This window comes from Channa argus, chromosome 22 (genome assembly GCF_033026475.1).
Source record: "Channa argus isolate prfri chromosome 22, Channa argus male v1.0, whole genome shotgun sequence".
Taxonomy (NCBI): Eukaryota; Metazoa; Chordata; class Actinopteri; order Anabantiformes; family Channidae; genus Channa; species Channa argus.
In genome coordinates this window covers 13,476,059-13,502,514 of record NC_090218.1, presented here as the reverse complement: position 1 = coordinate 13,502,514, position 26,456 = coordinate 13,476,059, and the positions used below count along the sequence as shown (strand labels likewise).

Here is a 26,456-nt window from a genome sequence, read left to right as displayed (position 1 = left end):
TTAAATCACTAAATATTCACTTTGAAATCCTGTTTGTTGGTTTTCAGGAGCACCTTAGGGCTGTATGCTGTCCCCCCTCCTTTACTGTCTGTCTACAAGTGACTGCACCTCCTCTGGCTTCTTTTTAAGCTCCATAGGTTTGCAGATGACACGATGGAGGGCAATCTGCAGAAGTGACAGAAGTATCAGCCATGCCATAGACAATAGTGGCATGGACAATATCCTCAATAAAGTGAAGCTGATAACAGACTTGAGGAGAAATGGTAAAGGTCAGCTCATAAAGATACTCTGATCTGTGCTCTGAAAGCCTGTTCAATAATCAATAGATACAGATCAAATTAATTGATTAATTACAAGACCAGAATTATTGTCAAATATGACTGGAAGTCCTGCTGTAAACGATGCAAGAGTGCATTAAATGTGGTTTTAAAAATCCTTAAACAGTCTTGAATTTATTAAGGTTAACACCGCAGAAATTATAGCAACATTGTAAATAAAATTTAAATATATTTTAAAGTGATTCTTTTACAGTGAAGGGCGAGTGAGGCAGAGAGAGAGAGGGAAGGGAGGGATGACATCAGCAGGAGGAGGAGGAGGAAAACAGCATCCTTCATCAGAGAGCGAGGAGAAAGAGAGAGAGAAAAGAAATACACTGGGACAGAGAGAAAATAAAAGTAAAAATGAAGGAGAAGGAGACTGATGGTGTCATCTGAGAGCGCAACAAACGGAGGCAAGGGAGACATCAGACAGACAGACAAAGAGAGCGAGAGAGAGACAGGCAGGGGGAGGCTTTACCTTCGGTTATCTGGGCCTGAGAGTGTGTGTGATCAGCTGATTGGAACACACACTCTGAAGGGTGGAGCCATGATGGGAAAGGATTACATGTTGGCCATCATCATAGTCAACTATGACGGTGAGACCCACACACACACATAACATACAAAGAGGGCTCCATGTCCACACACAGGGTTATGAGGACCATCCAGTTTACATGTTTCACATCAAAAATTGGGATGTCTTTCTTACATCTCATGAGCTGTATGGCATTCATCTAAATGACTCTCATGCAAATATTTCTAAAGCCTCAATACTCAGTGTCAGGGTCTAAACCTCACATTCACACTTACCTCGGAAGATCTAATTTCAAGTTTTCTGCTTCCTGTAAGTAAAATGAGCTGCAGTATTTATATTTATATACCGGTTATAACATAACATAAGCTACTTAACAACACATGGTTGAGACGTGTGTCCCAACCACGTGTTGTCCATTTGACTTTTTACTCCTAAATTGTTAAACATCCAAACAAAAAGTTATATTGAGAAAATAAAAGAAGTAAAGAATTCAGACTCTTGATAGTCATCAACATTTTGTGTTGTCTCCGACTGTTGTAGACTCATACAATGGTAATCTGCACTGCTGTAAAATACAAAGCATTACCATGTGTGGAGTTGTTACAACTAGAAAAGTATATCATTAAAAGAAGACACTTTTCTTGATATGAGACTGCTCCTCATATCAGAAACAATAGTTTCACAATATGTATATTGTGCCATAAATAGAACAGTTATATTTTCGCATGACTTCACCTAAAATGTGTACTATTTATTTGGGAGTTGCTTTCGTTTACTCGTGTTTTGAGTGGACATTTCAGTGTGAATTTAGTTTCAGTGTGTACTTGTTCACGATTGTACTCATGACTCAGTTTAAATAAATTAATGTTTCCTCATAATATGAATCAAATGTAATTATGTACTGTAATTATTTTCATATTTTAAAACTGCAAATTGTAGTTTATTCTCTACTTCAGTTAATACTAAGTATCACACCCTTCCTCCCCCATCTCCCTCTAGTCATATCTTTTTCTCTTAATCAGCCAATTCAGCATTTTATGTCTCTTAGAGTTTATTAATTATTCAAATACACTTTGGTTTCTTCTCCGGTTTCCTCTCGTTCTATACAGATGGTTGACATTAGATCATCATCCCTCCTTTTGTATTAAACATTTTGTACTGGCAGCATAATATCACACTGTTGCAATACTAACCTTAAAAGCTCAGAAAAGTGTCTCAAAAAGTCTCATTTAAACACAAGGACTGTGATTTCTAAGACATTTCTGTAAGTGAAATGAGCTGCAGTATCTATATTTATATACCGGTTTATAACGCAACCCTCCCCAATCTCTACCGGGCTTAGACCGCCACTGCACAACTGGGGAGGGGAGTGGGCTGTTAGGGGCTTAGTGTCCTGCCCAGAGACACTTCAACATATAGCTGGGGCCAGGGATCGAACCCCTGACCGTGGACGACTGCCTTTACCACCGGAGCTACAACCGCCCCATTTTTGCCGATCTCTATTCAAAATCTTTAAAAAAATACAGTTTTTGCATGCAGTTTTTATGTCTGGTTGAGATCTCGGCTAAAGAAATGAAACTGCAGTGTAAGAGCGAAGGAATTTTAAGCATTTATGTTTTTTTTTGTTCATCAATAATTCATATTATTATTAGTTGACCAGAATATGATTTGGTGTAAATTTAGCTGAATGACTAACATCCTGACAATCAGCTCATCTTTTACCACTTCAGACTCTTATTGGATAGGACAGTTGGATTCAGTAAGATAGAGCTGGGATCACTCCACCAACCTCTCCATAACACCTGTCTTTTCTCAGTCTGATGTTTGAGTTCAGGATGAATGAGGTATAGAGTTTCAGAAAGTCTAAATGAAGCACTCTCTGGATTATGTACTATGTACATAATATGTGAAATAACAAAACCATTTCTGTTGTTTCACTTACATTTAAAGTTTCAACTTGGGAGCCTTTTTTATACTGAGTGTGTTCATATTAAGGGAAAAAGTAAGTATGTAATAAGTAAGTTTAGAGAAAAACAAAAAATATGATGATTCTCAGGCAAGTTCTGGAGTCATACAGTAAGAAACATATTCGGAATATTACAAAAAATGGTAAAAATGTTTACCCAGCATTTCTGGTCTTAATCAACAAAGCAAAATCACAATCTCAAACAAATATTTGGATGGAGAAACTAATTTGAATTAGGTTAGGGTGGTGAGGAATGCTGCAGCCTGGAGTGGCCGTTAACAGCAGCTGGAGGTTTGCCTTTAGATTGGAGGACAGATATTAGCTGGTTTGTGTCTCTGCAGACAACATCTGGACAGACCAGAACCTGCTGCTGGACCCGGACCTTCCCTCTGGCTGGAGAACCATCAAAGACTCCACAGGAACTTACTACTGGCATGTTCCCACCGGCGCCACTCAGTGGCAACATCCCCGCCTCACTGGGACACCACAGCCTACTGACACCCAGGTAAGAACATATTAGAATGGGTTATATTAGGTTAGAGCTGACAGAAAATGATTGAACATGTTAAAATAGTTTACAGTAAAATGGGTTAGGAAAGGCAGAACTCATAACACACATGGGAATAATTTTCAATTGGGTAAAACAGAGGATAGTAAAAGAGAACAACAGAGCTCATGTTTGAATAGATAAAACCTGATAGAACAGTTGAACCAATAGAACAAACATAAAGCAAATAAAAACCAATAGAAGTAATTGCGAACCCGTTAACTATTTACCTAGTTTGACCAAAGTGACCTTGTTAAGCCAAGTTAACACTGGTTGAACTGAGCTGACATAGCAGACAGAAGCAGATATCTGGAGTTTTTATTTCAGCAGGTGGAGGTTGGACAGCAGAACTCCAGCAGTGAAATGGATGGAACATCTGATGACAGGTAACAAACCATCATCAACAAATTGTACTCCTTCACCATTAACCTTAACATCACACATTAGCCATTTACCTTATTCTCAAAAAAAAAAAAAAAAAAGCTGAACCATTAAGAAGGGTTATTCAGAACTACGAGGTATTATTCAGGCTTACAAGGACCCTCCAATGATTACTGACTGTTGTTCTCATATTTTAATACCCAGTGTTGTACAGGTTATTAATTTATGTCATTGTTTCTCTCAGGTCTTCATGGCAGGACGATTATATCACCAACCACGACCCTGAGTCAAAGGTGAGACATCACAACAGTAACACAACAGGCTTTCTATTGTTCCAAAGATGATGACATGCTGCCCAGTGGTTCAGGACTAACTTCTGACTTAATAAAACATTTTTAACTTCTAACCAATTGTTATACAACAGTCAGTCCCTCCAGAATTGTGCAAATGGTTTTATGATTGTTGTGGTCTAAAATGCCTGTTTTCACAACAACCTTTATAAAAAATGGTGATGCACGTTGCAATGTTTCTAGATGGTTTAATCTGCAAGGTTGCAAAGAATTGCAACATTGCAAATCCCACAAGGGACTGAATAGTGCATGTCTCAAATTTTACATTTATATTTACATTTACATTTAGTCAAGGCAGCAAAAATCTAAGTAGAAGAGAAAACATCAAGTGAGGTCCTATTAGAAAAGTGTTTACATTTTATAAGACAAGAAATGTATATATTTATAAGTGCAAAAAAGAGCGGAAAGGAAGTTTTTTCTTGTTTTTTGTTTTTTTTTAAATAATAGATTTAAGTCCATAGGAAGGTGCAGAAGAGTTCTGTTTTCTTTAAGGAAAATCAGTGCAATAAAGAATGAATAAAAGCACAAGGCTTTTGCTACTTTACATGATGCACAACATATTTAAAAGTTCACTACTTCTAATAATGTCCTGATCATCTTACTGTCTTTTGTGTCTGTCATTGGTGATGATAAAAAATGACATCATGATGACATAAATAAACATCAGACATCTGTTGCTCTAATCTGCTCTAATCTCTCTCTCTGTGTCTCTGCCCAAGTTTAATAGAAAATTAATCTGATTTAATCTGTTTCTGTGTCCTGGTTTCTGTGATTCCCAAACCACTCACTTGCTCTCTCTCCACCTGTCTCCATTTTCTCTGTTGTCTGCCTTTCTGTCCCTGATCTTCCTCTTTTCACCTGAGAGACTCTGCCGGGAGACCTTCACTGGGGGAACATAAGGCTAAAAGTGTTGGATTTTTTTAGGGTTCCGTTGGATTTTTAATGGTATTAACTTATGGTTATTATACTGTGGTTCTTACCACCAACACCCTTGATGGAGGAATTTCAGCAGGCCATAGTGGGTATTTTCTGGTCAGGACAGATCTTGGTCTGGTCTTGCCATCAAAAGAAGGAGGACAGGGCCTGAGTGGTCTTGAGGATTGGGAAAAAAGGGTCTATATGACCCCTACCACAATAAGATATTTTCACGGCAGACACTGAAAGCATCAAGGTGTACCAGGTCTTTTAGCCTAGTCCAGACTCTACCTGAAAAAATGGTCCCTGTACAAGCAGCAGAACTGGCCATCTGGCTGAGCCCTGAGAACCAGGCTCAGGCTGGAGGATATGTGGACCCCAATAAAGGCCCACTGAAGGGGTAGAGCTCATCTGTTACAGAGCAGTGGTTAATCTGGAGGCTTTCTGCCTGATTCAGGCATTTGGGGGAGGGTGCTGGATGATGGAGACCTGGTGGTACTCCAGTATATATTTTCAATGTATTCTGCTATTTTCCAGTATCACTCCCATTTGCTGTGCTTTTCTTTGTATCTTTGAAAGTTTTGTAGGTAAGAAATAAAGGACCTTTAAAATGGGAGATGAGAGTTGAGTTGAAATAAAATCACATTTCTCTCTCACTGTCTTCTTTCTGTGTCAGTGTTTTGCGGTGCGTTCACTGGGCTGGTTGCAGGTGGAGGAGGAGGACCTATCTCCTGGTCGCAGCAGTCTCGCCGTCAGTAACGTCATTCAGCAGTTGTCTCATTGCAGTAGCCCTGAGCAGAGAGACAGACTAGGAGCCTCAGGAGAGGTGAGACACCTGCACTGGTTGTACCTCTGCCTGTCAGGGTCTTTTGTAGATAATCACAGCGTGTTTTTCTGTTGCCTACTGTATTTATCTACTGTCATTGTATTAACCTGTCTCTTCCTGTCTGGTTGCAGGGTAGGGAGATGATGCTGGTCCTGAAGAAAGACACCCTGACATTGTTGGACCCTTTAGATGACACCCTCCTCCACTGTCAGCCAATTATCAACATCCGTGTGTGGGGGGTGGGCTGCAACAATGGCAGGTGAGCCAACAGTGGGCTGATGATTGACAGTTTGAAGACGACATGTCTTTAAAGATGTGTAGGTGATGTCCTTTGAAGGACACAGCCCCTGAACTGAGACACAGCTTATGACTCTTAGTGTTCAGTAAAAATTATAAAATCAATGTAAATCAACCCAGCACTGACTCACAGTCTGATGATTCTGCACGGTGAGATGACAAAATTAAACTCACTTTTAAGTTTTTTTGCCTTTCTGTTTGCACTAACATTGTCACTATCTCTGTTTCTTTAACACGCCCCTTCCCCCACCTGGGCAGGGACAGGTAAACCACTCAACTTTTCCTATTTCCTTTTATAAACCCATGCACACTCACTGCTACACTCATCTTCACAACTTCCTTTTTACATTAGGGTCATTTACTTAGTTCACCTACTGATTACATGATCACCTGTCCATCAGCTGAACTACAACAACATGACACCTGTGTGTTTCTGTGTTTGGTGCATTCAGGGACTTTGCCTTTGTGGCTGGAGATAAAGACAGCTGTGTGCTGAAGTGTCACGTTTTTCGCTGCAACGCTCCAGCCAAAGCCATCGCCACAGCTCTGCATGAGATGTGCTCCAAGGTTTGTGAGTCAACTGCAGCATAACCTAAAACGTTTTCATAATTGAAAATATGTGGTGGACAATTTATAGGTTTGTTTAGTGTCAGAGATTTAAAAGGTTCTGCCAATCAAACAACCACTGTCATGTAAGGATCAGTCCAAATGTTTCATCTCTATCAGTTGTATTTATAGTATTAGTAGAATAGATTTGATGTTCTGAAACAAGGTAAACTTAAAATTACATTTTGCATAAATGAAGCACTATTTATTCACATTCTTATATTTATTCTAGGAAGAAATGAAGAAAAGACAGAAATGAAATCTCATTCAATTTTTTCTGAACATTCACGAACATTCCCTGGGTTCTAAAATTATATAACTCCAGTTCTTAAGTTTTTTTTCAGAATCTAAGCCAATAATCACTTTCTCTAAACTATTTTTAGTTCAGTCCAATTCAACTTTATTTATATAGCGCCAATTCACAACAAAGTCATCTCAAGGCACTTTACAGAATAAAGTCAAAACCAGAACCAGGCTCAGGGTGGGCGGCCATCTGCCTTGACCGGTTGGGGTGAGTGGAAAGTGAAAAAAGAAAGAAAAGAGCAACAAAAGCAACAACAAGACATCGGGCAGGTTGGTAGGACCAGTAGCTGCATGCTGGAAAGCACACAGCTCCAAAGCCGGGGACACCTGCAGAGAAGGACAGAGAGAGGGGGACAGAAAAGGAAAAAGATGACTACGGGAGAAAACACACAAAGCTAATGTCATATGTTTATCAAAAACAAATAGAAAACTATGAAATCCTCATATTAACAACTAATAATCAGTACAGTATCTATACTTTATGACCCCGATGATGGAGCCTAGTCCACCTGTTTGCAGGTCTACAGTGGTTCAAAAAGAAACTATTTGTAATGTTTATTAAACCTTGTGTTTATCAAAGGTTTATCAAAGTTGTGTTAATATTCCTGTGTCTTTAGATGATGTCAGAGAAGGCTGTGATGCGCCCGTGTCGCTCTCTGACGATGGAGAGTATCTCCCCTGAAGACCTGCCCAGACAAGGTGACTCACCTGTTCTGTTCTCTGAGGTCACCTGTTACTCTCTGTTTGTTTTTTTACTGAATTCTCATTATTTATTTTTTTCAGTGGATTTTCTAGAGGCGGTGCGACTGCAGGTCCAGAAGTTTGAGGTCCAGTACATTGGTAACCTGCCGGTGTCCCGAGCCATGGGTAGGACAGAAACAAACCTGAACACATTTCAGTTCCATTTTTGGTCAAAGGCTGGAAACAAACTTATAAGCTGTTATGTCACAAAACAAGCAGGAAACAATGTTAGTAAAATGCAACATTTACACCTACTGTTTCTTTTTAGTCTGAATGAAAACTGAGAAAAAGAAAGGTTAGTGAGGAACTTCTTCAGAGGATATTTGGTAAGATCCTCTGTGAATCCAACCCCCGAACTTTATAAAACAGACCTGCTGTTACGTCCAGTCCTTAGGGTCCACTTAGACACAAAGCTAAAGTGTTGAAGCTGAAGTCTGTGTCTCTGTTGCAGGTATGGAAGTGTTGAACAGAGCGATAGAAAGCATCATGAATTCTACGGACAGAGACGACTGGGAGCCAACTGTGATCCACGTTACTGACAACGTCCTGTCTCTGTGGAAGGGAGAGGTACTGCTTTTATCACATGAGACACTGTTAGGTTCAGGATCACCACAGCTTCCTCTGGTAATCCCTTTAACTTGATTCTGACAGGAGGGGGACGAGCCACTCTGGGAGTGTCAGGTACGTTTCCTCACCTTTCTGGGCGTCGGCCACGACAGCCACACCTTCGCTGTAATTGTTGACTGTGGGACGCAGCGTTTTGAGTGTCACGTGTTCTGGTGTGAACCAGATGCAGGAATCCTCTCTGAGGCCATCCAGGCTGCATGTATGGTAAGGAGTTAATAAAACCCCTTAAACTGAGTCAAATGTACCACTTTAAACTCCAAGTTAAAAACATTTTTATTGTGCAAATCCCCTTTGGAGTTATTTCATTGATACATTTTGTGGGAAATTTTGTTTTGGAAATGTAAACTGATGTTAATGAACAGAACAACAGAATAAGTGATCTCTAAATGATCTATAAATTAACCTCTTAGTTTAAAGGTTTAAAGACTTCCCTGAATGTGTCCCTTAATAAAAATAGTTTTAGACAGTTTTAAGTTTGAAGGAAGGGGTACCACATTATTAGTTCAGTTTAAAAATTTCAGTAAAAGAACAGAAATACAGTTAAATTCTGAGAATATGTCTAGACGTATTGTATATAATTAAAAATAAGTAAAGTTAGTATTTTATGTGTATTTGTAAGATGAAGTCAAATTTAAAAAAACAAATCTACATAAAATAATATTTCTAGACAAACCATTAATGTGTGGAGAATAAAGTTGGACTATTTCTTTTCTAAATCCTTAGGTTCAGTATCAGAAGTGTCTGGTGGCTCAGACTCCTCCTCCAAGGTCCAAGTCCTGGCGTGCAACCACATCAAAGGTCAAACGTGCCAACTCCATGGACGGCACCACCTTTCCTCCTCTCGCATCACGTCACCACAGCAGCAGCAGCTCCATGGTGTTGTCCAAGGGCAGCAGCAGCAGCATGAGGAAAGGGATGATGGCGTTCTTTGAAACCTTCCGCAACAAGCAAGCCACCACCTCCTAATGACAGAGGCAGGTCCATCAGAGCCGTACTTCAGCAGAAGATGGTCACAGTGGACATTGACTTAAACACACTCACCATGACCATGACCAGGATCCAGATGAACCTCAGTGGCTGAACTCCTGGCTCTGGTGGTCTGGCTGGCTGACTCCTTTACATCACCAGCAACATCGATGCTTGCCAGCCGTTGCTCGTCTCCTGTTTGAAGGACTGATATGTACCTGTCTAAATTTGTCACCATGATGTTCATCTCACCTCAGGGGTTGCTGAGGTGAACAGCATGAATAGGAGGTGATTAGCAAAGGTTTTCTATATTACTGGACCTGTAGAAGCTGTGATTCTAGTATTGATACAATATAACTGGACCTGTAAATACTGGTGCTGCACCAACCACTGGATCTTCACATACTGGTACTGGTGAAACCACTTAACTGTAGATACTGGGAGTGGCACAGTCATTGGACCTGTAGATACTGGAACAACCACAGGACCTGTAGAGGCTGCGATAATGGTATTGGTACTGGTACAATGACTGGACCTGCAAACAAGTGGAGCTGAGTGGATCCAGGAGAGATCTCCTCAATCAAGACCTCCGCACCTCTGCAGTTAAATCCATATATAAATAGTACCTACTACAGTGGTGCTTGATCATTTTGACCTAAAGCATAAAGATTTCAGTCCTAGGATTAGATAACGGGAACCCATATAAGGAAACAAAGGCAAAATTACACTTCATTTATTTATCCATAGTGTAAATTAATCCAATCTTAAATATTTGTCTGTAGCAAAAATATGTGAACATCGTCTGGTTAATCAGTTCATGTGAAGAGGAAATTAGACTCAGGTGTTTGAATCAGTGTAAATGGTAAATAGTCGCTTATATAGCGCTTATCCAAAGCACTTTGAAATATGGATTCCCATTCACCCATTCACACACATACTCACACACCATTGGCGGTGGCTGCCATGCAAGGTGCTCACCTCATCCACCGGGAGAAACTTCAGTTGTGTTACCCAAGAACACTTCGACAGGTAGCCAGGAGCAGGGATCGTGCCACTGACCCTGTGGTCTATGGTCAACTGCCTTACCAACTGAGCTACAGCCACCCCAGTGTAATGACAGTCAGCTGTGATTCTGGGAGGTCCTGCCTTGATTAAAGAAGACAAATCTGGGTCTTCACTATCAAAGTCTGACCTCCACAACACAGGTCTGTAGAAGTGTGTATCAGCTCCAACAGTGGAGATTTCTGAAGAGTTAGTAGAAGAATTGTTGATGTTCACCAGGCTGGAAAATGAAATTGAAAATGAAGAGTTTCTAAAGAGTTTGGACTCCATTAATCTACACCATTGTTACCTTCTCCAGCAGGGGGCGACCAACAACGATCACACCAAGAGCAAAGGTGGGGAACCACAAGGTAACATTTAGGAACAGTGACAATATATGAATGTTCGTGAGGCGGCCATCAGGAGAACAGTGAAGAACAGAGCTGCAGGAACACTCCTGTCTACAGTTTGATCAGGACCATGTGGAAAAACTGAAAGGCTGCTGGAAAATTCTGTGGATGGATGAGACCAAAGGTAGAACTTGGTTTACATTGAAATGTTTGGTGATGACTACACTCTGCAGCCCAACAACCTGATGACGGTGGCAGGATCAGGATCTGGACCTGCTCTGCAGTGCTGTAAAGAAGAATCTTCTACAAGACAACATGCAGAGCTGATGAAGAGTTAGAACTGGAAAATGGGCTCAAACCAGTTACACAGTTGGATTCCCTTTATACAGTACCACTGTATAGGCTCATAAAGTGGCTAGAAGAGAAAAAAGGAAACAATAAGTATCATTTAGCATTAAATTTAAAAGAAAAAACAACAAATGAAAAAACCTGGTAGAGAGTAAACTTGTATTCAACGATAGGAAGTAAGTAAGTAAACTGATAATGATTGATCATATGAATGATCATATGACTGAACATATTAAAACCCTTAAATTACTCTTACCATGACACTTCCCCGACCATTCACTGTCATGTGATGCTTCAGGAGGACCCCCCAGACTTTCCCTGTAAACTGAGTAAATATAATTAATAATTAGTAATTACCACTGTTTTTGCTTCAGGCTTTATGTTTAGTGAATTATTAGACATAAAACTGCTGCAGTTGGTGGTTCTGACCACCAGAGAGCAAAAAAAACAACAACAGTCCTCATGAAATTATGGCTTTTTTTCTTGAAATATTGTAAATATATATATATATATATATATATATTGGTTGAAATGGTTCTTTTATTTTTAATATATATTTTTTCCAATTCTAGGATTCTTTTCCTACCTGTGGCCTGATTGTTTTTAAGAGCTGCTCAACATGCTTAAAAAATATTTTAAGCACATTTTATTGACATTTAAATAAAACTGCATAACTAATTAAGATGTTAGAGAAGTTAAAGTGTTAAAAGAACAGTTTGAATTCCTGAACACCTTTTTAAGTTTCATTTTATTAAAAAGTCAACAGTTTGCCACCGTGCATGAACAGCATGGAAAGTCATTGAAATATCTGGAAATTATTCTTGAAGTGGAATAGCTTTATTGTAGCTTTATGTTGAATGCATGGCTAAAGGTAATGTTCAGAAATATAACACAGATTCTAACACACGGTATGAAGTGAGTCTGCAGCTGGCTGCTCATTGGCTAAAGCACCTGTAGATAGAAGCTTGAGTGTTTCAGTAGGAAAATATCAATAAACAGAGAAAGTCTGTGGGATGGAAACAGTAATCAATCAGCTGATTTCAGTGTTCTTCTCTTCATGTCTGCAGCACAAATCAATGATGTCAGGTATAAATAAACTGTCAAATAAACTGATAGAGATATGTGTCCGACTAGTTTATACTCATTTACCTGCTCATGTTTAATAACAAATTACTGAAACTGTTTTATTAATTTATAAAAAAAGTATAACATTTTTATTTCTGTGTTGTTTTGTAAATTAGTTTGACGAATTGATAAATAACAAACTGACTGAACAGACCCATTTATTTACATTTAAAAATTAATTAAAAGCAAATATAGAAGTAGAAGTAAAGTTGGTGGAATAAATAAAGGGAGGGAGGTGAACGAGACAGAGGAGACATCCCTCAGACCTCCCTCCTGACAGCTGATGTCTCAGTCCATTCATGAATTAACTAGTCAGTCAGCCAGAGAGACAACAGGGAGAGAAGAGGACAATCAGCATTTGGACATTTTGAGTTCATTATCAGCTGGAAGGTAAGTTCTGATTCTGTAGGAACTGGACTCTAATGGGAAACATTAAAAGAAACAAATCGTAATAGTTAAAAAATCTTTAAAATCAGCACAGGCTGATGAAGTGGATGGAGGCTGAATTCAAGAACCTGTAGATTTAGTTTGTAAAACATCCTAAATGTTTTTCCTGTATTTAGTTGTTCACAGTATTGGTCCCTGAAAACAGTCAAGTTCTGGGATTATGTACTAAATGGGGCATCAACTAAAAATAGTCTTTCTCCTGCTGCTCCTTTGTTTTACACAAATGAACACAATTGAAACCTTTGAATAACTTCAGATTAACTTGAATAATCATGCAATCAGTGACTTTAAATGTTTGTTCAGTTTTTATTTGATATGATTCAAAGTGCTGCTCCTTCAACCCATACATTCAGGCCAAACTGGGCCCTCATAGCAGGACATGTGAAGAAGCAAGCAGTGAGTTTCCAATAACGTGTGAAGCTCAGTCACACATTCCAGACTCCACTGACAAAATCATCATTTTAACTGTTCTTTCTCGATCACATAACAGAATGATTTGTACACATATTAAAGTGATGTTCATTGAGTTGGACATTGTGTAATTCAGCTCTAAGTTTTCTGTATTCTTCACTCTGTGTTGAGCTGATTTTGCAACAGATGTGTAACATTAATAAAAAAGTGTAGTTCTGTGTTTAAAACTGCCTGGAGACCTCAGACCAGTTTAACCGGAAACAGAGAAAAGACACAGAGGAAGGGCTGTTTCTATTCTGTGGTCTCCATGGAAACCAGTATATTAGATTAGAGCTGGTATGACATATAACATGTAGCTGAGTATTTTTATTGTCTGTTCATCTATTGATCATTGAATCATGACCAAATAACTCAAAACTGCTTTTCGAAGCTTCAGGTTTTGTTTGTGAAACCAAAAGATTCAAGGTTTTGAATGTTACATTTGTCATTGACTGAAAGTAATTAATACATCATCAGATAAATTTAAAATTGAAAGATTTTTCAAGTGACTTAATCTCATTACTCAACCACAACATGAAAACCTGCTTCGCCAGCCGCCTGTTCACATGCCTAAGTTGTTTCCTGGTCTTCAGGGTTTTGCTCAAACCTCACTTCACCTTCAAAGCCTAAATGACTTGTTTTGATCAATACAAACACTTGATGAATATGAATAAGAGTGAAACAACCTGATGATCTCACAGCAGCTCAATGGACAATTTGATCATGTGACATTCCTCAGCCTTGTTTGGCTTCACTGGGACAATGTCTTCTTTATATTTTCATAGTTTTGGTGTAAAAGTGGGACTATTGTCCTGATGCCTTAGGTAGAGAAAAGGTCAGTGTTACAGAAACTTAAGGACATCATCGTTGTGATGAGGTGATTCTGACTGTTCACAGTGAGTTTAAATGTCATTGTTCAGCAGTGTTTCAGTCAATGCTGTTCACACATTTCAGTGAAAAGGAGACATACAGGTATAGGACACCTGAGGCAAGACACAGAACCAAACCCACAACAGAAAGTTAATTTTCTCTTTAGAAGACTGTTGAGTAAAAAAAAAAAAAAGTTATATATACATACACTGTACTGTACTACTGTTACGAAAATTGTCACAGGTTGGGTAGATTTTTATTTAAGTGGATTTACTGTAGGGAACTGAGGGGGTAAATCCAATACAGAAGATACAATTAATAGTAACGGTGTGGGGAAGCAGGGAAACTGGCTTCTATCCATCCATAAGTCCGACCAGAAAACTATATGTCCACACTAAATTAACTGGAAAAACCAAACACGCAAACTGAACATAAAACACAGGTTGACAGACAGGGACAAATAAATAACCAAACCTCAACCCAAAGTCCAAATACAGGGAACAGATAACAGAGGCTTAGTGTTCAAGAGCATGGAACACAACAACAACAAAGTCAAACTGAAAAGGAACTGTGGGTGAAGCCAGATTTAAAAGGACAGGGAAGCAGGTGAAAAAAATCAGGGCTGATGATGAGTGGTGAAGAAGCTGAAGACGCTAAAGACAGGAAGTAGGGCTGATGGGCTCCAAAATAAAAGCTGGAAACAGTAAGTGAAGCTGGGGAAACAGACAAACTAAACTCAGGGAACAGAATCGTGACAGGAATAGGATAACAGTTATTAATTTCAGTTTCAGAAGAAAATATTTTTGTACTTAAATAGCTGATGTTTGTTTTTCTGCTTCTGCTGGTTTACATTTCACTCATCCACCTGGTTTTCCTCCCACATGTCCAGATGAGTGCTGATCAGCCCCCTCCATACCGTCCCCATTTCCCAGAGGGACCCTCTGCCCCTGGCTTCCCGCCAGGTTCGTCTACCCCACTTTAAATAGACATTTATGTATAATTTTGTGATTTTTCTCGTAATATCTCAACTTTATTCTGTGGTTTTGTTTGTAATGTGACAGACAGACTGTCTTCTCTGTGACCCCTGTTGTTCTGAGTTAATTAAAGCCTTCATGCACTGCTGTTGTGTTCTGTTGTATATTTGTGTCTTGTGTTGCTGCTGTCTTCACCAGGTGTCCCATGGAAAAGGTTGCTAACCTCAGTGGGAACCACTTGGTTGAATCAAGGTTGACCTGAAATAAAAAAGCTGATTTTTGGTTATTGTTTGGTGTTTGGATCATGTGATGTCTTGTTGTGTTCACAGCTCTTGGCTCTCAGCCTGCAGCCTTCCCTGGCTCGTCGTACCAGGTACTTAGCATGCACTGCTGCACAGAAAACCTCACCTTCACCTTCAGCTGCTTCATGTTCACACATTTGAACACAGAGCACATATAGACAAACATTAAGTAGATTTACTGCATCGTGGTTGTCCACAAACCAGTCAAGTTGCAGTTTACATGTAGGTCTGGTCCAGACTTATTTTCTAATCAGCTCATCCTTTAGCGCACAAGTGCACATTTGTGCAAGTTCCCTACAGGCTTTTTCTGAGATACGGCATTGACAACAATGAGATGGACATCGTTCACAGTGACTTTGACCTTTGACCTAGAAAATCAATCAGTTAATTGTAAGAATGGGCAGACAACCTTAAAACCTACTGTTTCCAGTTACAGCTATTACCATAACAGTTTAACAGTTAACAATTTTTTAGAATAAAGATTTTCTTCCGATTTACTGACTGAAGGTGTGAGTTTGTAAATGCACACTTTAAATTCAATGAAGTTATTTCTAACAACCCCCTCAGACCTATGCGGGTGGAGGAGGCCACTCCTACTACCAGGGACCAACAGTGGCCCCAATGGCCTTTATGAGTCAGACCGGGTACCAGGGTTACCAAGGTGGGACCCCGGGGGCCTCCTACCATTGGGACGGCCCGAAGCCGTACGGAGAACCACCAAAACCCACAGGTAGGTCACACAATAAGGCAGTGTCCAATAAAAAAATAACAAAGTAAAGTATGGTCTACATAATGAAGGGGTGTGGTGGACCTGAAACCTGAAACTCACAGTTCACACTTTTGTACTTCTGGTTCCTTCCTCCCAAAGTCTGTGGGTTTTGGAGTGGAGTTTTGGTTCATTGTGTAAAATAATAATTGTAGTTAACACAGATTTTCGAGGGAACCCGAGAGCTGCTAACTTTAGCACTATGTGCACTTGTTTTGTGTCTTTGTGATCACTTTCTAGTTGTTTCGTGGCCCTTTGTGCTTATTGGACCGTTTATCTTTTAAACGACGCATTCGCTGATTTTGAGCTTGCTTCTTTTGGTTCTAGTTTGGGTAGGACATGTACAAAAATTCAGTTAAAATTCCAATTCAGCCAGAAGTACTTCTAGGACAGAGGGAAGTTTGGAAGCACGGGTCGATCTAGCTCTCAGTAAAATCTGGTCTGTGGTGAATCTGATTAAAGTCAAACTTTAAATAAATGATGATCTGACAAATCTACGTTTTCTAACAACTTACAGCTTGTGAATGTTTATTCTCACAGAACTAGTAAACATCTTTAACCAGCTGGTCAACAGTGTATTAACAGATTATTCCTGATGTCTGCCCCCCCCCTCATCAGTGTTCATGATGGGGCAGCAGGATCAACATCACGGTGTTAAAGACTCCTGTCTGAAAGCCTGCTCAGCTCTCCTGTGCTGCTGCTGCCTCTGGGACATGTTGACCTCTCACCTCTGCTGCCCTCTGACCTCCGACTTTCACTAAGCCTCCCATCATCCACAGGGGCCTCTGGGACACTGGTTATTAGACTCGTGGCTGTATTAAAGGAGCTAGATATGATAGCACCACTCAGTAAGAAACACAACCAAAATCCCCCCGTGCTCCAAAAGTAATAATAATGATAAGAGACATCTGTGTAACAATCAGTAAAAATATAGTGTAAACTCTTTGTTTTCATGGTTTCTGTGCATTTGTGAAATAATTTTCCTTTTTTAAAACAATTTTGAAAATATCTATGAAATTGTGCCTATACTAACATGGTTTTGCTCATTTTAAACTGTTTTTGAAATACAGCTCATGTGAAGCTGTAATAAAATCTGTTTTCTGTGCTCAAAATTTATCAATGTTCACATTAAATAAAATATCAAATATGACAAAAAGTAAAAAACATAATTAAAACATGTGTTGGTCTCTTCACAGAAGTGTTCTGCTCCTCGGTCAGTCATCTGACTCCTGCACAAACCAATCAAATCAAAGCATCATCAGTTTTAAACTATTAAATCTGCAGAGCTAATGAACAGTGAAAGTGACAGAATGATTGTCACAGTCTAATTTTGCCAACGTTTATGAACTCATAATCCGGTCCTGTGATGTAAAAAACACGTATATTTATTACTGATTATTATTTATATTCTTTAAAATGAATGTGAATTGCTCAGCCACAGTGAACATCTGAGTGCTAATTCCAGGCCTGGTAAAAAATGTGAAATAGCATCGTCCTCACCCAAATCAACGTGTGGTGACCCTGAACTCATGAAATGAAACCAAAGAGAGAAAATCAAGTTCTTTTTGATGTTATTTGATGTTATTTCCTCAGCACATTAAGTCATAATTTTGAAGGAGGGAAAAAAATGTAAAAAAATAATTACTTTAAGTCTGTGTAAATTAATTAATGATTCATTCATCTGAATTTAAACATTTTCAAATACTTTCACTGTAAAAATTACGTATGTGATGTTTTTAGATGAATTAATCACAGAGCAAATAATTAATTAGATTCTGTTTTACTCCAGTAATTTGAGGAAGAGACCCTAGGTCATCTTCATATTGGACTATTTCACACAGCGGTCATAATATATATACATAATATTTCTCTTTAAATATCTTCATCAACAGATTCTAATGATAATCAGATGTTTTACTATTAACAATTTGCTGACTTGATGAACCCACTGCCCTCTCTCGTTTCCTCTGCACCTGAACTGCTGTCATTATCAGTGGCTCCTGAATTATTCCCAGTGGTCAATAAAGTAGTTCCACTTTAAAATGATTGTTAAATAACAACTATTTTTACCTCAAATCATTTCAAAGCTTCTTGTTCTCTGCAGTCTCATATGGTTTTAATATCATGTCGTGAGTTTATGTGGAACACATTTGGTCTGCTGAGCGTCAGTGTTCAAAAAACTGAAAATATCAGAGAAAGTCAGATGTGAAACAGATATGCTTCAGTTCCATTTGGTCATTTTGAAGATTCAGTTCTTTATTTACACCACAGGAGCCGCTCTGAGGCAGACATGGTGAAAAGACATGAGACTCAGGTGAAGCCAACATAGTATTTTTTTTTTGTCCTTTTGGCTTATCCCTTTGAGTTCAGGGTCGCCACAGCGGATCATTGTCCGCATGTTGATTTGGCACAGTTTTTTTATGCCGGATGCCCTTCCTGACGCAACCGTCCCACACAGCTGGGGAAGGGGAATGGGCTGGTAGTGGTTCAGTGTCTTGCGCAGGTACACTTTGACATATAGCCAGGGCCGGGGATCGAGCCACTCACCCTGTGGTCCGTGGACAGACAACAGCCACACCCAGAAGTGTTTAGTGCAGTTTAGATCTATGTTGGTCCTGACTGAGATGAAACGTGGCACATTCACAGCTCCACAGTTGAGATGGGATAATTGATACAAATTTTCATGTTTCATACCTCAAATGAACAACATGTTGAAGTTAAGAAATAACAAAGCAAATCTAATTGAACAGGAAACTGTGATGTATTTCTATCAGTAATAACAGCAGCTGCCATTTCTCATCCATTAAACACAGTATAATTTTTAAGCTCATTACTGCTGCACAATAATTTCAGTAACTGATGTATTAATGATACTGTGAATCTAATCAGTTCACTGCTGAAGTTATTATAGGACTGTTTGTCACACTGAGCTCCAGTGACAGACTAAACAGACTGTGAATTCATAGAAATACACCATAAAGTTACCTGTTGGCAGAGCTTACAGAAGCAGCATCAGGCGGAACCTGCTTCCAGTCGCCATCATCAACATTAAACTAACCGATTGAGACAACAGGTTCATGTTGTGTCCACATGATTTTTCACATCTTTGTTTCTGTCAATGTTTGGTCGAAGTTTCACTTCAACAAAGGCTGAAAGACCAGAACTGAGCCACTCGACAGGAAACAGATTTATACAGACCTGAGAGTATCAGGCTGCCGCTGAGCACTGGTCTCAAAAGAACATGTTCAGAACATGTTCCCCTATTTTATTATTTTTCCCTTGTGGCCACTGAAATGTCAAAAAGTTAGGCTTTAAATCTCAGAGGAATACAAACTATATTAATATAGGTGCAGATTGACATCATGGAAAGTAGATTTATTCAATTTAGTTCAAAAACCACACACAAACCATATTACAAAAACCATGAATGTCATTTTAACAGCTTGATCTGTTTAATTCTTTTTTGTCCAGTAGATGGCTTTGTAGCGCAAACGAAGCCTCACAAAGCTTTGCCCTTGAGTGAACCAATTTCATAAAAAACTTCAGTGCTTCATAAAGCTTCATCTCGCCATCACTACTACAAACGTAAATGTCTGTCAGTTTTTAGTGGCCCCAGAAACATTGCTATGACAATTGTCTACAATGGTTCTTGGGGACACTAAAAGTTACAGACCCAACTGGGACACAATTGTTGTCATAATTTCAGATTCACAACTTTACCAGAGCTTCTCCCCCTCAGTGGGTAGGGATGTGAGCTAGTAACATGTGAGTTTTTAATGTTTTTTACTATGTTGCTGATGACCCCTGTTAACCTACTGCTAGCGTTTTGATAATTATCCTGTTAACATAATTAGCTGACTAAATGTAAAATGTACATAGTTGACATGGTTGACAGGATATTTAGTTGCTCCCAGCAGAATCTGTTCTCCTTGCAATGCAGTACTTCATTTGCTTGTGTTGTGGTTTTATGCAGCAGTTTTGCTGCATCTGTGTTGTTAAATAATATTGTTTTTAATTTTTTTGTGTTTTCTCAAATTGCAGAGCTGTGAGCTCTCAGGGCCACCGTACAATAGTCACACATAGTAACGTTACCTAAAACTTACAGTACAGTAGCCTAATCAAGTAAATGTACATGGTTGTATTGTACCCTTGGTAGTAGGTACATTTAATGAAGGCGCCTGTCTGGTCAAAAGTAACGATCTGATTTTTAAACCCAGTCCAACTGTGTCCTCACATCTCAAGCTGCAGCAGATTCTAGTTTTAGGGTAAAGCATCATAGCCCATTACTGGTGAGGCTGTTAGAGAATAGTCAACCATATTCTTCCCCAGCTCAGTGTGAGTCTGCCTGGTTCTTCTCCAGCGTCTTTTCGCACAAACATGTTTCACAAACCTGTCAATACAAACAACATGCTGTAGGTAAAACCACATGGTTCTGGGGGCCCACACATCATCAGATTGTAGCCACCCCTTCATCACAAATTGCCTCTACTCTTTTACACCCAGTACCAAAACCACCACACCTGAACTGGGCAGAAGACGAGGTCATCAAATCTGGTTTTCTTGTTTCAACGTGTGAATGTTGAAATTTGAAACTAACTGATGTACAAATGTCCAGAGAGAAAAATGCTGCAATTATGTGTTTATTCTTTTACTCAAATGACACATTTGACAAATGATCATTTTAAAGAAAAAATACATGAAGTCAACCAAGATAAAAGGACTTTAAGTTGTGTGTAGATTAAAGCTGAAGACAGTGTCCTCTTCACATGGGGAAGAGCAGGTGACCACTGAAGGTGGTATGGTGACTTGTATTGTCAAACAGTGTTGTGTTGTTCCACAGACAAAGGAATGTGGTGTCTCCACTCTTTCTAGAACCAGGTTGACCCCGTTCTATGGGGGACGTTGTGCCACTCCCCACATGCTGCCCATGTGTCTCATGCCTAAATCCATATGTGATTCTGTTGGACGTGTTTTGTCTAATGCTGTTACTTGCTGTAATGCTGTTACTTCTCTCAGAACAGAACTTATACTGTACCTTGATTCTCTCCTTGTAAAACCGTTAGGTCCACCTTCAGTCTAGCCAGTGAGCCGGCTATCTCTCTTGGCACAATGTGGATATCCTGCTGATCTGACCCTGCATCCATGATGGGCTGATCTGTGGAGACACATTCATTTTAACACAGCTCGACTGTATCCTCTGCAAACCTATGAGACCTTTATACTGTAGTGCAGCACAAAGATCGCTGTCAGGCTTCAGTCCAACACACACAATCATATCTTATCTCAATTTTTTAACACTCTGAAAACTTGATTTCTCAATCACCCTCTTATTGTGGGATCTGACCTGAACACACAATTTTGTGATAAAGTTAGAGCAGAGGTGACCCAAATTGTTCCTAGGGCCATTTTCCAGACCTGCCAACCTTGAAGAAATTCTTGGAGTACCACCTTATGCCATACAAATGTCATTGTATGTACAAGGCTGCAGTACTAATTAACCCAGTAAAAGTTAATTTGGATATCGGATTCATTTATGACACCAAATGTCAACGATGTGACACCAACCAGCGCCCATTCCACGCATGGGTGTATGACAGTTGCTGCATAGGATTCAAAACCCCCCTCATTTATGTCTGCAGAGGGTTTTTTCTTTTTATTTGATTATATATATATAAAAAAACTGTGTTTCTTTGTATAATTGCTTTTATTGACATATAACATGAGATAGACCACAGGAGCAGAGGGCGTGAAGCAGCAAAAGAAAAAAGTAAATTTAATAAATTTTATATTTGCATATTCATTGCAAACATGTTGAATGGACCTGATGCTACAGTCAGTGGTTCTTATAGAAAAATGGTGCATGATAATATCCATCTAACATGGTTCAACCATCATTGTCAAATCATGTTTTCTGTCTTTGCATTCATTTTACTAAATTGCTCAGCCACTGTTGCTGCTTAATTTATACATCCCTTGTTACTTCAAATGATGAAAAAAACATCTGTACCAGTTGAGTGTGCAACATTGCTATGTTAGGCTTATATTTGCACCCTTTAAGCATTTTCAGTCAAATGGCATGCAAACTTATCCATATAATATATATATATATATATATATATATATATATATATATATATATATATATATATATATATATATATATATATATATATATATATATATATATATATATGTATATATGTATATATATGTATATATATATATATATGTATGTGTATATATATATATATATATATATATATATATATACACACACACACACACACACACACACATCTTCATGAAAGATTTTTTTTGTCCATAAATAGGAAAATATAACCTCCAAACATCCCCACAGTAACTCTAAATTATGACTGACAGCTGAGACTCCATCATCAGAAACAGACATCGCTGCATAATCAGATGATGCTCAGAGGAAACGGATGTCTCGTGAAACCTAAAAATTAAAAGGCAAACAGATCAAGATACTTTATTCAGCCCAACAGGAAATTCACCAGTTGAATAAAAACCAGTAAAGACACAGGTGATGATTAGACATATTAGTATTTATTAAATGTACTATCCTTGTTGATTCCAGGCTTCAGTTTCCTTCTTTCCAACATTTCCTCTGACAGCAGAAACAAAGAGGCCTAATCCATTCATCTCATCCACTGCAGTCTGTCTGTTACAGCTTTCTCTTCACACATTACAATATTTATCATTTCTTAATCACATGATCAATATTTAATAATCATTGATCTAATTAAGATGAAAGAGAAAACAAGCTGCTGCTAAATGTGATACATTTTGTGGAAAGGATTCAAATACAGGATACAGTTCCACAGTTTCCATTATTTTACTTGTAGATACATTTTAATGTTGATTAAGATCAATAATAATCAATATCACTGTATGACACATTGCTTTCCTTGGATTAACGCAGTTATAGCTCCCAATGTGGCACCCACTGCAGCACCCAGTGGACCAAAACACTCTCCCATAAGAGCCCCTCGTTGAACATATCGAATAAAGGAGTTGTCCCCCTCCGCCAGTTTTCTTGCTTCTTCGTGCTTCATATCTGGATTTTCTTTCTGAAGACGTTCCATTTCTTCTCTTATGGCTCTCTCAGCCTGTTCAAGCATCTCATTGGTGTAGTATTTCCCTCCATTTTTCACAACCATTTTGTTGATGTTGTTCAGTAGCTTTCTGACCTGAGATGGATCCTTGTCTCTGTTGTTTAAAACATAATATCCTCCATGACACTGCTTGATGAAGTCATGGAGAGCTTGATTTTGTTTAACGAATTCACCTATAGAGACTTCATCAGCCTCCAGATCATCTCCACGGGTGAACACGGCCATAGTGTAACGTGCAGAGTTTTCCCCAAACAGCATCTGAATGATTTTCACTGTTTCCTGTTCTTCTTCTGTAAATCTGCCCACATGGATCACAACAAGGAACGCATGAGGACCAGGAGCAGCAAACGAGATGGATTTAGCGATCTCTTTCCTCACTATGTCCTGTTTAACACTGGTGTCAAACAGACCTGGAGAATCAACAACAGCCAGACTTAGACCATCAAACTCTCCTGTTTCCTTCTGACACTCGGTTGTCACAGAGGAAGAACATACGGAAGACTTAAAAACTTTTCTTCCTAAGATGGTGTTTCCTGTTGCACTCTTTCCAACTCCAGTTTTTCCAACAAGAACAATCCTGATGTCTTGTTCCTTTGACTCTGTTGGAGAATTTCACAAACACATTAGTGATGTCATAAAGAGCAAAATGTGATTAAAAATCTCTGTCACATTAGCCATGGAAAATGAGAACTGTGTGAGTTTTTTTTTTTATATCATGTAACAAAAAAGTTGTAGGTTGGCATGTGAGTTCCTTTGCTTTTCTTGTCATTCCACGATCTGCGACTTGACTATTGTACATGTACACATCAGTTTGATGAAGCTTAGATGATAAATATAGTAAAGCACAATCTGTTTCCTATCTGTGTGCCTATAAATAAAGCTTTCTTCCTTTTTATTTTCCACTTTGTAAATGTACAAGCTGTCAGAAAAACTCAGAAATGCTGTCCCCACTTGTCAGGAGGCTATCAGCTGAATTTTATGGAGTTCTCAGCTTTTTATCAGCAGCCCCCCTTCAACTGTTGCCTGTTAGGGCGAAGCGGTTCTCTGTACAAGCTTCAGTGCTCACATTTCCTGCTTAAATCTTCCAAGAATTACGACTGGAGTCTGTTGATTAATTAAAGAGAGGGACTTTTTCATGGCAGAGCCTCAAACTGAGTATGGAGCTAATTTCTGTTATTATAATTATTATATGGAATTATATGGGATATGTAACACATCTAAACAGAATCACAAGAATCACACAGCTGTTATACATTTTTTATATTTAGTCATTAGCAGACGGTTTTATCTAAAGCGACTTACAAGTGAGGTCCAAGGCAAGCAAGAATCTAAGTCAAGGACAGAGCATCAAAACAAAGTCCTATCAAGAAAGTGTGAGAACAAGCAGAAAGGATTTTTTTTTTTAGCTGCTCCATCTGTACAGCACTACAATCTGTACTTTACATCTCTGGGTGTCATAAAACACACATTTCTGTTTCCTGAGAGTAGTTCTGCTGAAAATCACAGGGGCTCAAACATAAGTAAATATCTAAGGCTGGATTTTTTTAGTTAACTTTCAGAGAGATTCCTACAAGTGATTGTGAGATTTTGAAGAAATTCATTCTGTGCCAGACTTTCTACTCTTACTGATGAGAGAAAATTAGTACAAATCTTCCTTAGCCCAGAAAAGGGTCTACATACTCAAACTGCAAACAACCTTCAGGTCTGTGCAGTCTGTTTGCAGCCTGAGGGACCAAACCCACTCATTGTTGCTGATCAATAGGTGATGGAGACTCAGTGAATGTATGTGTTGATCAGATTGTGTAGGCTGAACAGCCGAAAAGCAAAGACGTTACAAACTTCATTAACCTGCTTACATTGAAAGAACGCAGTAAACATTATGACCAACCTGCCATTGTCCTCTTCTTCTTATGGACAGTCTAATCACTGAGGATGCTGTGGTATCCTTCAATTGGGGGACCACCAATTCAGAAAAGGACGAGGTTGATTTAAGAAAATGCATAAATAGAGTCAGTGAGCATGCTCAGTAGTACAATAAATGGCACACATTAAAACTGCAGTCTCCAACACTTGTTGGTTTGAGCTAAATCTTGTTTGATAAGCTTACACCCCCTTGATAAATTAAATAAAAATTAACTGTAATCATTGGTGATGAAGAAACATTTGTAAAAGCTTGCATTAAATATTACATTATTATATTATCATGATGATAAAACAAAGTAGATTAAGGGGGTAGTTTTTCACATGATTTTTCTCTATAGATGCATTCGGTACTTCAGCTTATGGTCTAACACAGTGCCAAGATACGTATTAGCTCCCCATTTATGAAGCTAAGCGAAAAGCTGCTCTATTGAGCTGAACATTAACAGCAGCATAGAAGCTAGGAGTCAGCAAAGACATCTGTAGTTAAACCACTGACCCTGTGGTCCGTGGATGACTCTCTTACCAAACGAGCTACAGCGACAGCTGGTTTTATCTGTTTTACTCTTAAAATGACAGAGCTGTTAGTGAGGCTGTTATTGTCACTATGTGATGGTCCAACATGAGGAGTTTAGAGAAAAAAGTGAAAAAAGCTTCTGATCATAAAACAGTTTCAACCATCATTGATAACTGTTACCATTAATTAGTAATGCTCCCCAAAACATAAAGCAACATCCACCACAGCAATGTGATCTTACCTGTGCTGTTGGTCTCAGGAAGCTCTGTGATGTTGTGAAGGCAGAAAGAGCAGAGAATGCTTTTTACTCAAAGGGATTGGCCCTGAGGCCATGTGATTTCACAGAAATAGTCTTGATTCAGGGAAGGATCGAAAGAGAAAGAGGTAATACTTTGGCAATGGAGAGTGGGTAATCTGCATCATATCCAAAGCCTCCTCAAGTCAGCATCGATAAATACTCCATCCTCAATAAACATGCCATTCCCTCTGGGCAATAACTCACTGGGGATAACATTATTTTTCAGCAAGACAATGACCTCAAACATTCTTCCTGGTTGTATAAGACTTCTCTAGAGAAGAAAGTAGCGGCTAAAATATTCACTGTGTTGGCTTGGCCAGCTCAATCACTAGATCTGAACCACATTAAGCTTGTATGGGATAAGCTGGACACAAAGAACACTGACCAATATACACTAAATGGCCACTATGTTAGGTACACCTGTATAAACAACATGGCGCCCCCCGAGGCAGACGTGTTTGCTCGCTCCGCGCTCAAATGTCGGATTTTTCTTCTTTTTTGTGTGTTTCTTGTTTTTTCTGCAGTGCACAAATGC

General features: G+C 39.0%; 3 protein-coding genes across 4 annotated transcripts; 2 read left to right on the top strand and 1 right to left on the bottom strand.

Moving 5' to 3' along the window:
* Positions 1-584: 584 nt before the first annotated feature.
* On the top strand, positions 585-12,237 carry apbb3 (amyloid beta (A4) precursor protein-binding, family B, member 3). Its single transcript, XM_067492457.1, has 12 exons — positions 585-913; positions 3,160-3,323; positions 3,693-3,751; positions 3,991-4,039; positions 5,688-5,837; positions 5,969-6,096; positions 6,587-6,701; positions 7,661-7,742; positions 7,827-7,910; positions 8,236-8,351; positions 8,436-8,615; positions 9,135-12,237. The coding sequence occupies exons 1-12, from the start codon at positions 700-702 to the stop codon at positions 9,375-9,377; spliced, it is 1,584 nt and encodes a 527-aa protein (XP_067348558.1). The 5' UTR covers positions 585-699; the 3' UTR covers positions 9,378-12,237.
* Positions 12,238-12,502: 265 nt separating this feature from the next.
* On the top strand, positions 12,503-17,032 carry LOC137108239 (cysteine-rich and transmembrane domain-containing protein 1-like). Of its 2 annotated transcripts, none has more exons than XM_067492600.1 (5): positions 12,503-12,631; positions 14,898-14,970; positions 15,312-15,355; positions 15,852-16,014; positions 16,625-17,032. In XM_067492600.1, the coding sequence occupies exons 2-5, from the start codon at positions 14,898-14,900 to the stop codon at positions 16,630-16,632; spliced, it is 288 nt and encodes a 95-aa protein (XP_067348701.1). In that variant the 5' UTR covers positions 12,503-12,631; the 3' UTR covers positions 16,633-17,032. The 2 variants fall into 2 exon arrangements, with proteins under 2 accessions (XP_067348701.1, XP_067348700.1); XM_067492599.1 differs by having other exon boundaries at positions 12,509-12,631; positions 16,669-17,032.
* A 5,563-nt stretch (positions 17,033-22,595) lies between these two features.
* LOC137108282 (GTPase IMAP family member 9-like) lies at positions 22,596-25,993 on the bottom strand. The gene is made up of 3 exons (XM_067492679.1): positions 25,865-25,993; positions 25,075-25,131; positions 22,596-23,785 (listed from the first exon to the last, which is right to left on the bottom strand). Exons 2-3 carry the CDS (start codon positions 25,079-25,081, stop codon positions 22,956-22,958), a joined length of 837 nt encoding a protein of 278 aa, XP_067348780.1. The 5' UTR covers positions 25,082-25,131; positions 25,865-25,993; the 3' UTR covers positions 22,596-22,955.
* Positions 25,994-26,456: the final 463 nt, after the last annotated feature.

Bases quoted from the DNA above. Each gene is read 5' to 3' on its own strand.
- apbb3 (XM_067492457.1), top strand. From the start codon at position 700: ATGGTGTCATCTGAGAGCGCAACAAACGGAGGCAAGGGAGACATCAGA. The intron at 5,838-5,968 runs GTGAGACACCTG...GTCTGGTTGCAG, and splicing joins GACTAGGAGCCTCAGGAGAG to GGTAGGGAGATGATGCTGGT. The intron at 7,743-7,826 runs GTGACTCACCTG...TATTTTTTTCAG, and splicing joins TGAAGACCTGCCCAGACAAG to TGGATTTTCTAGAGGCGGTG.
- LOC137108239 (XM_067492599.1), top strand. From the start codon at position 14,898: ATGAGTGCTGATCAGCCCCCTCCATACCGTCCCCATTTCCCAGAGGGA. The intron at 14,971-15,311 runs GTTCGTCTACCC...TTGTGTTCACAG, and splicing joins TGCCCCTGGCTTCCCGCCAG to CTCTTGGCTCTCAGCCTGCA. The intron at 15,356-15,851 runs GTACTTAGCATG...CAACCCCCTCAG, and splicing joins TCCCTGGCTCGTCGTACCAG to ACCTATGCGGGTGGAGGAGG.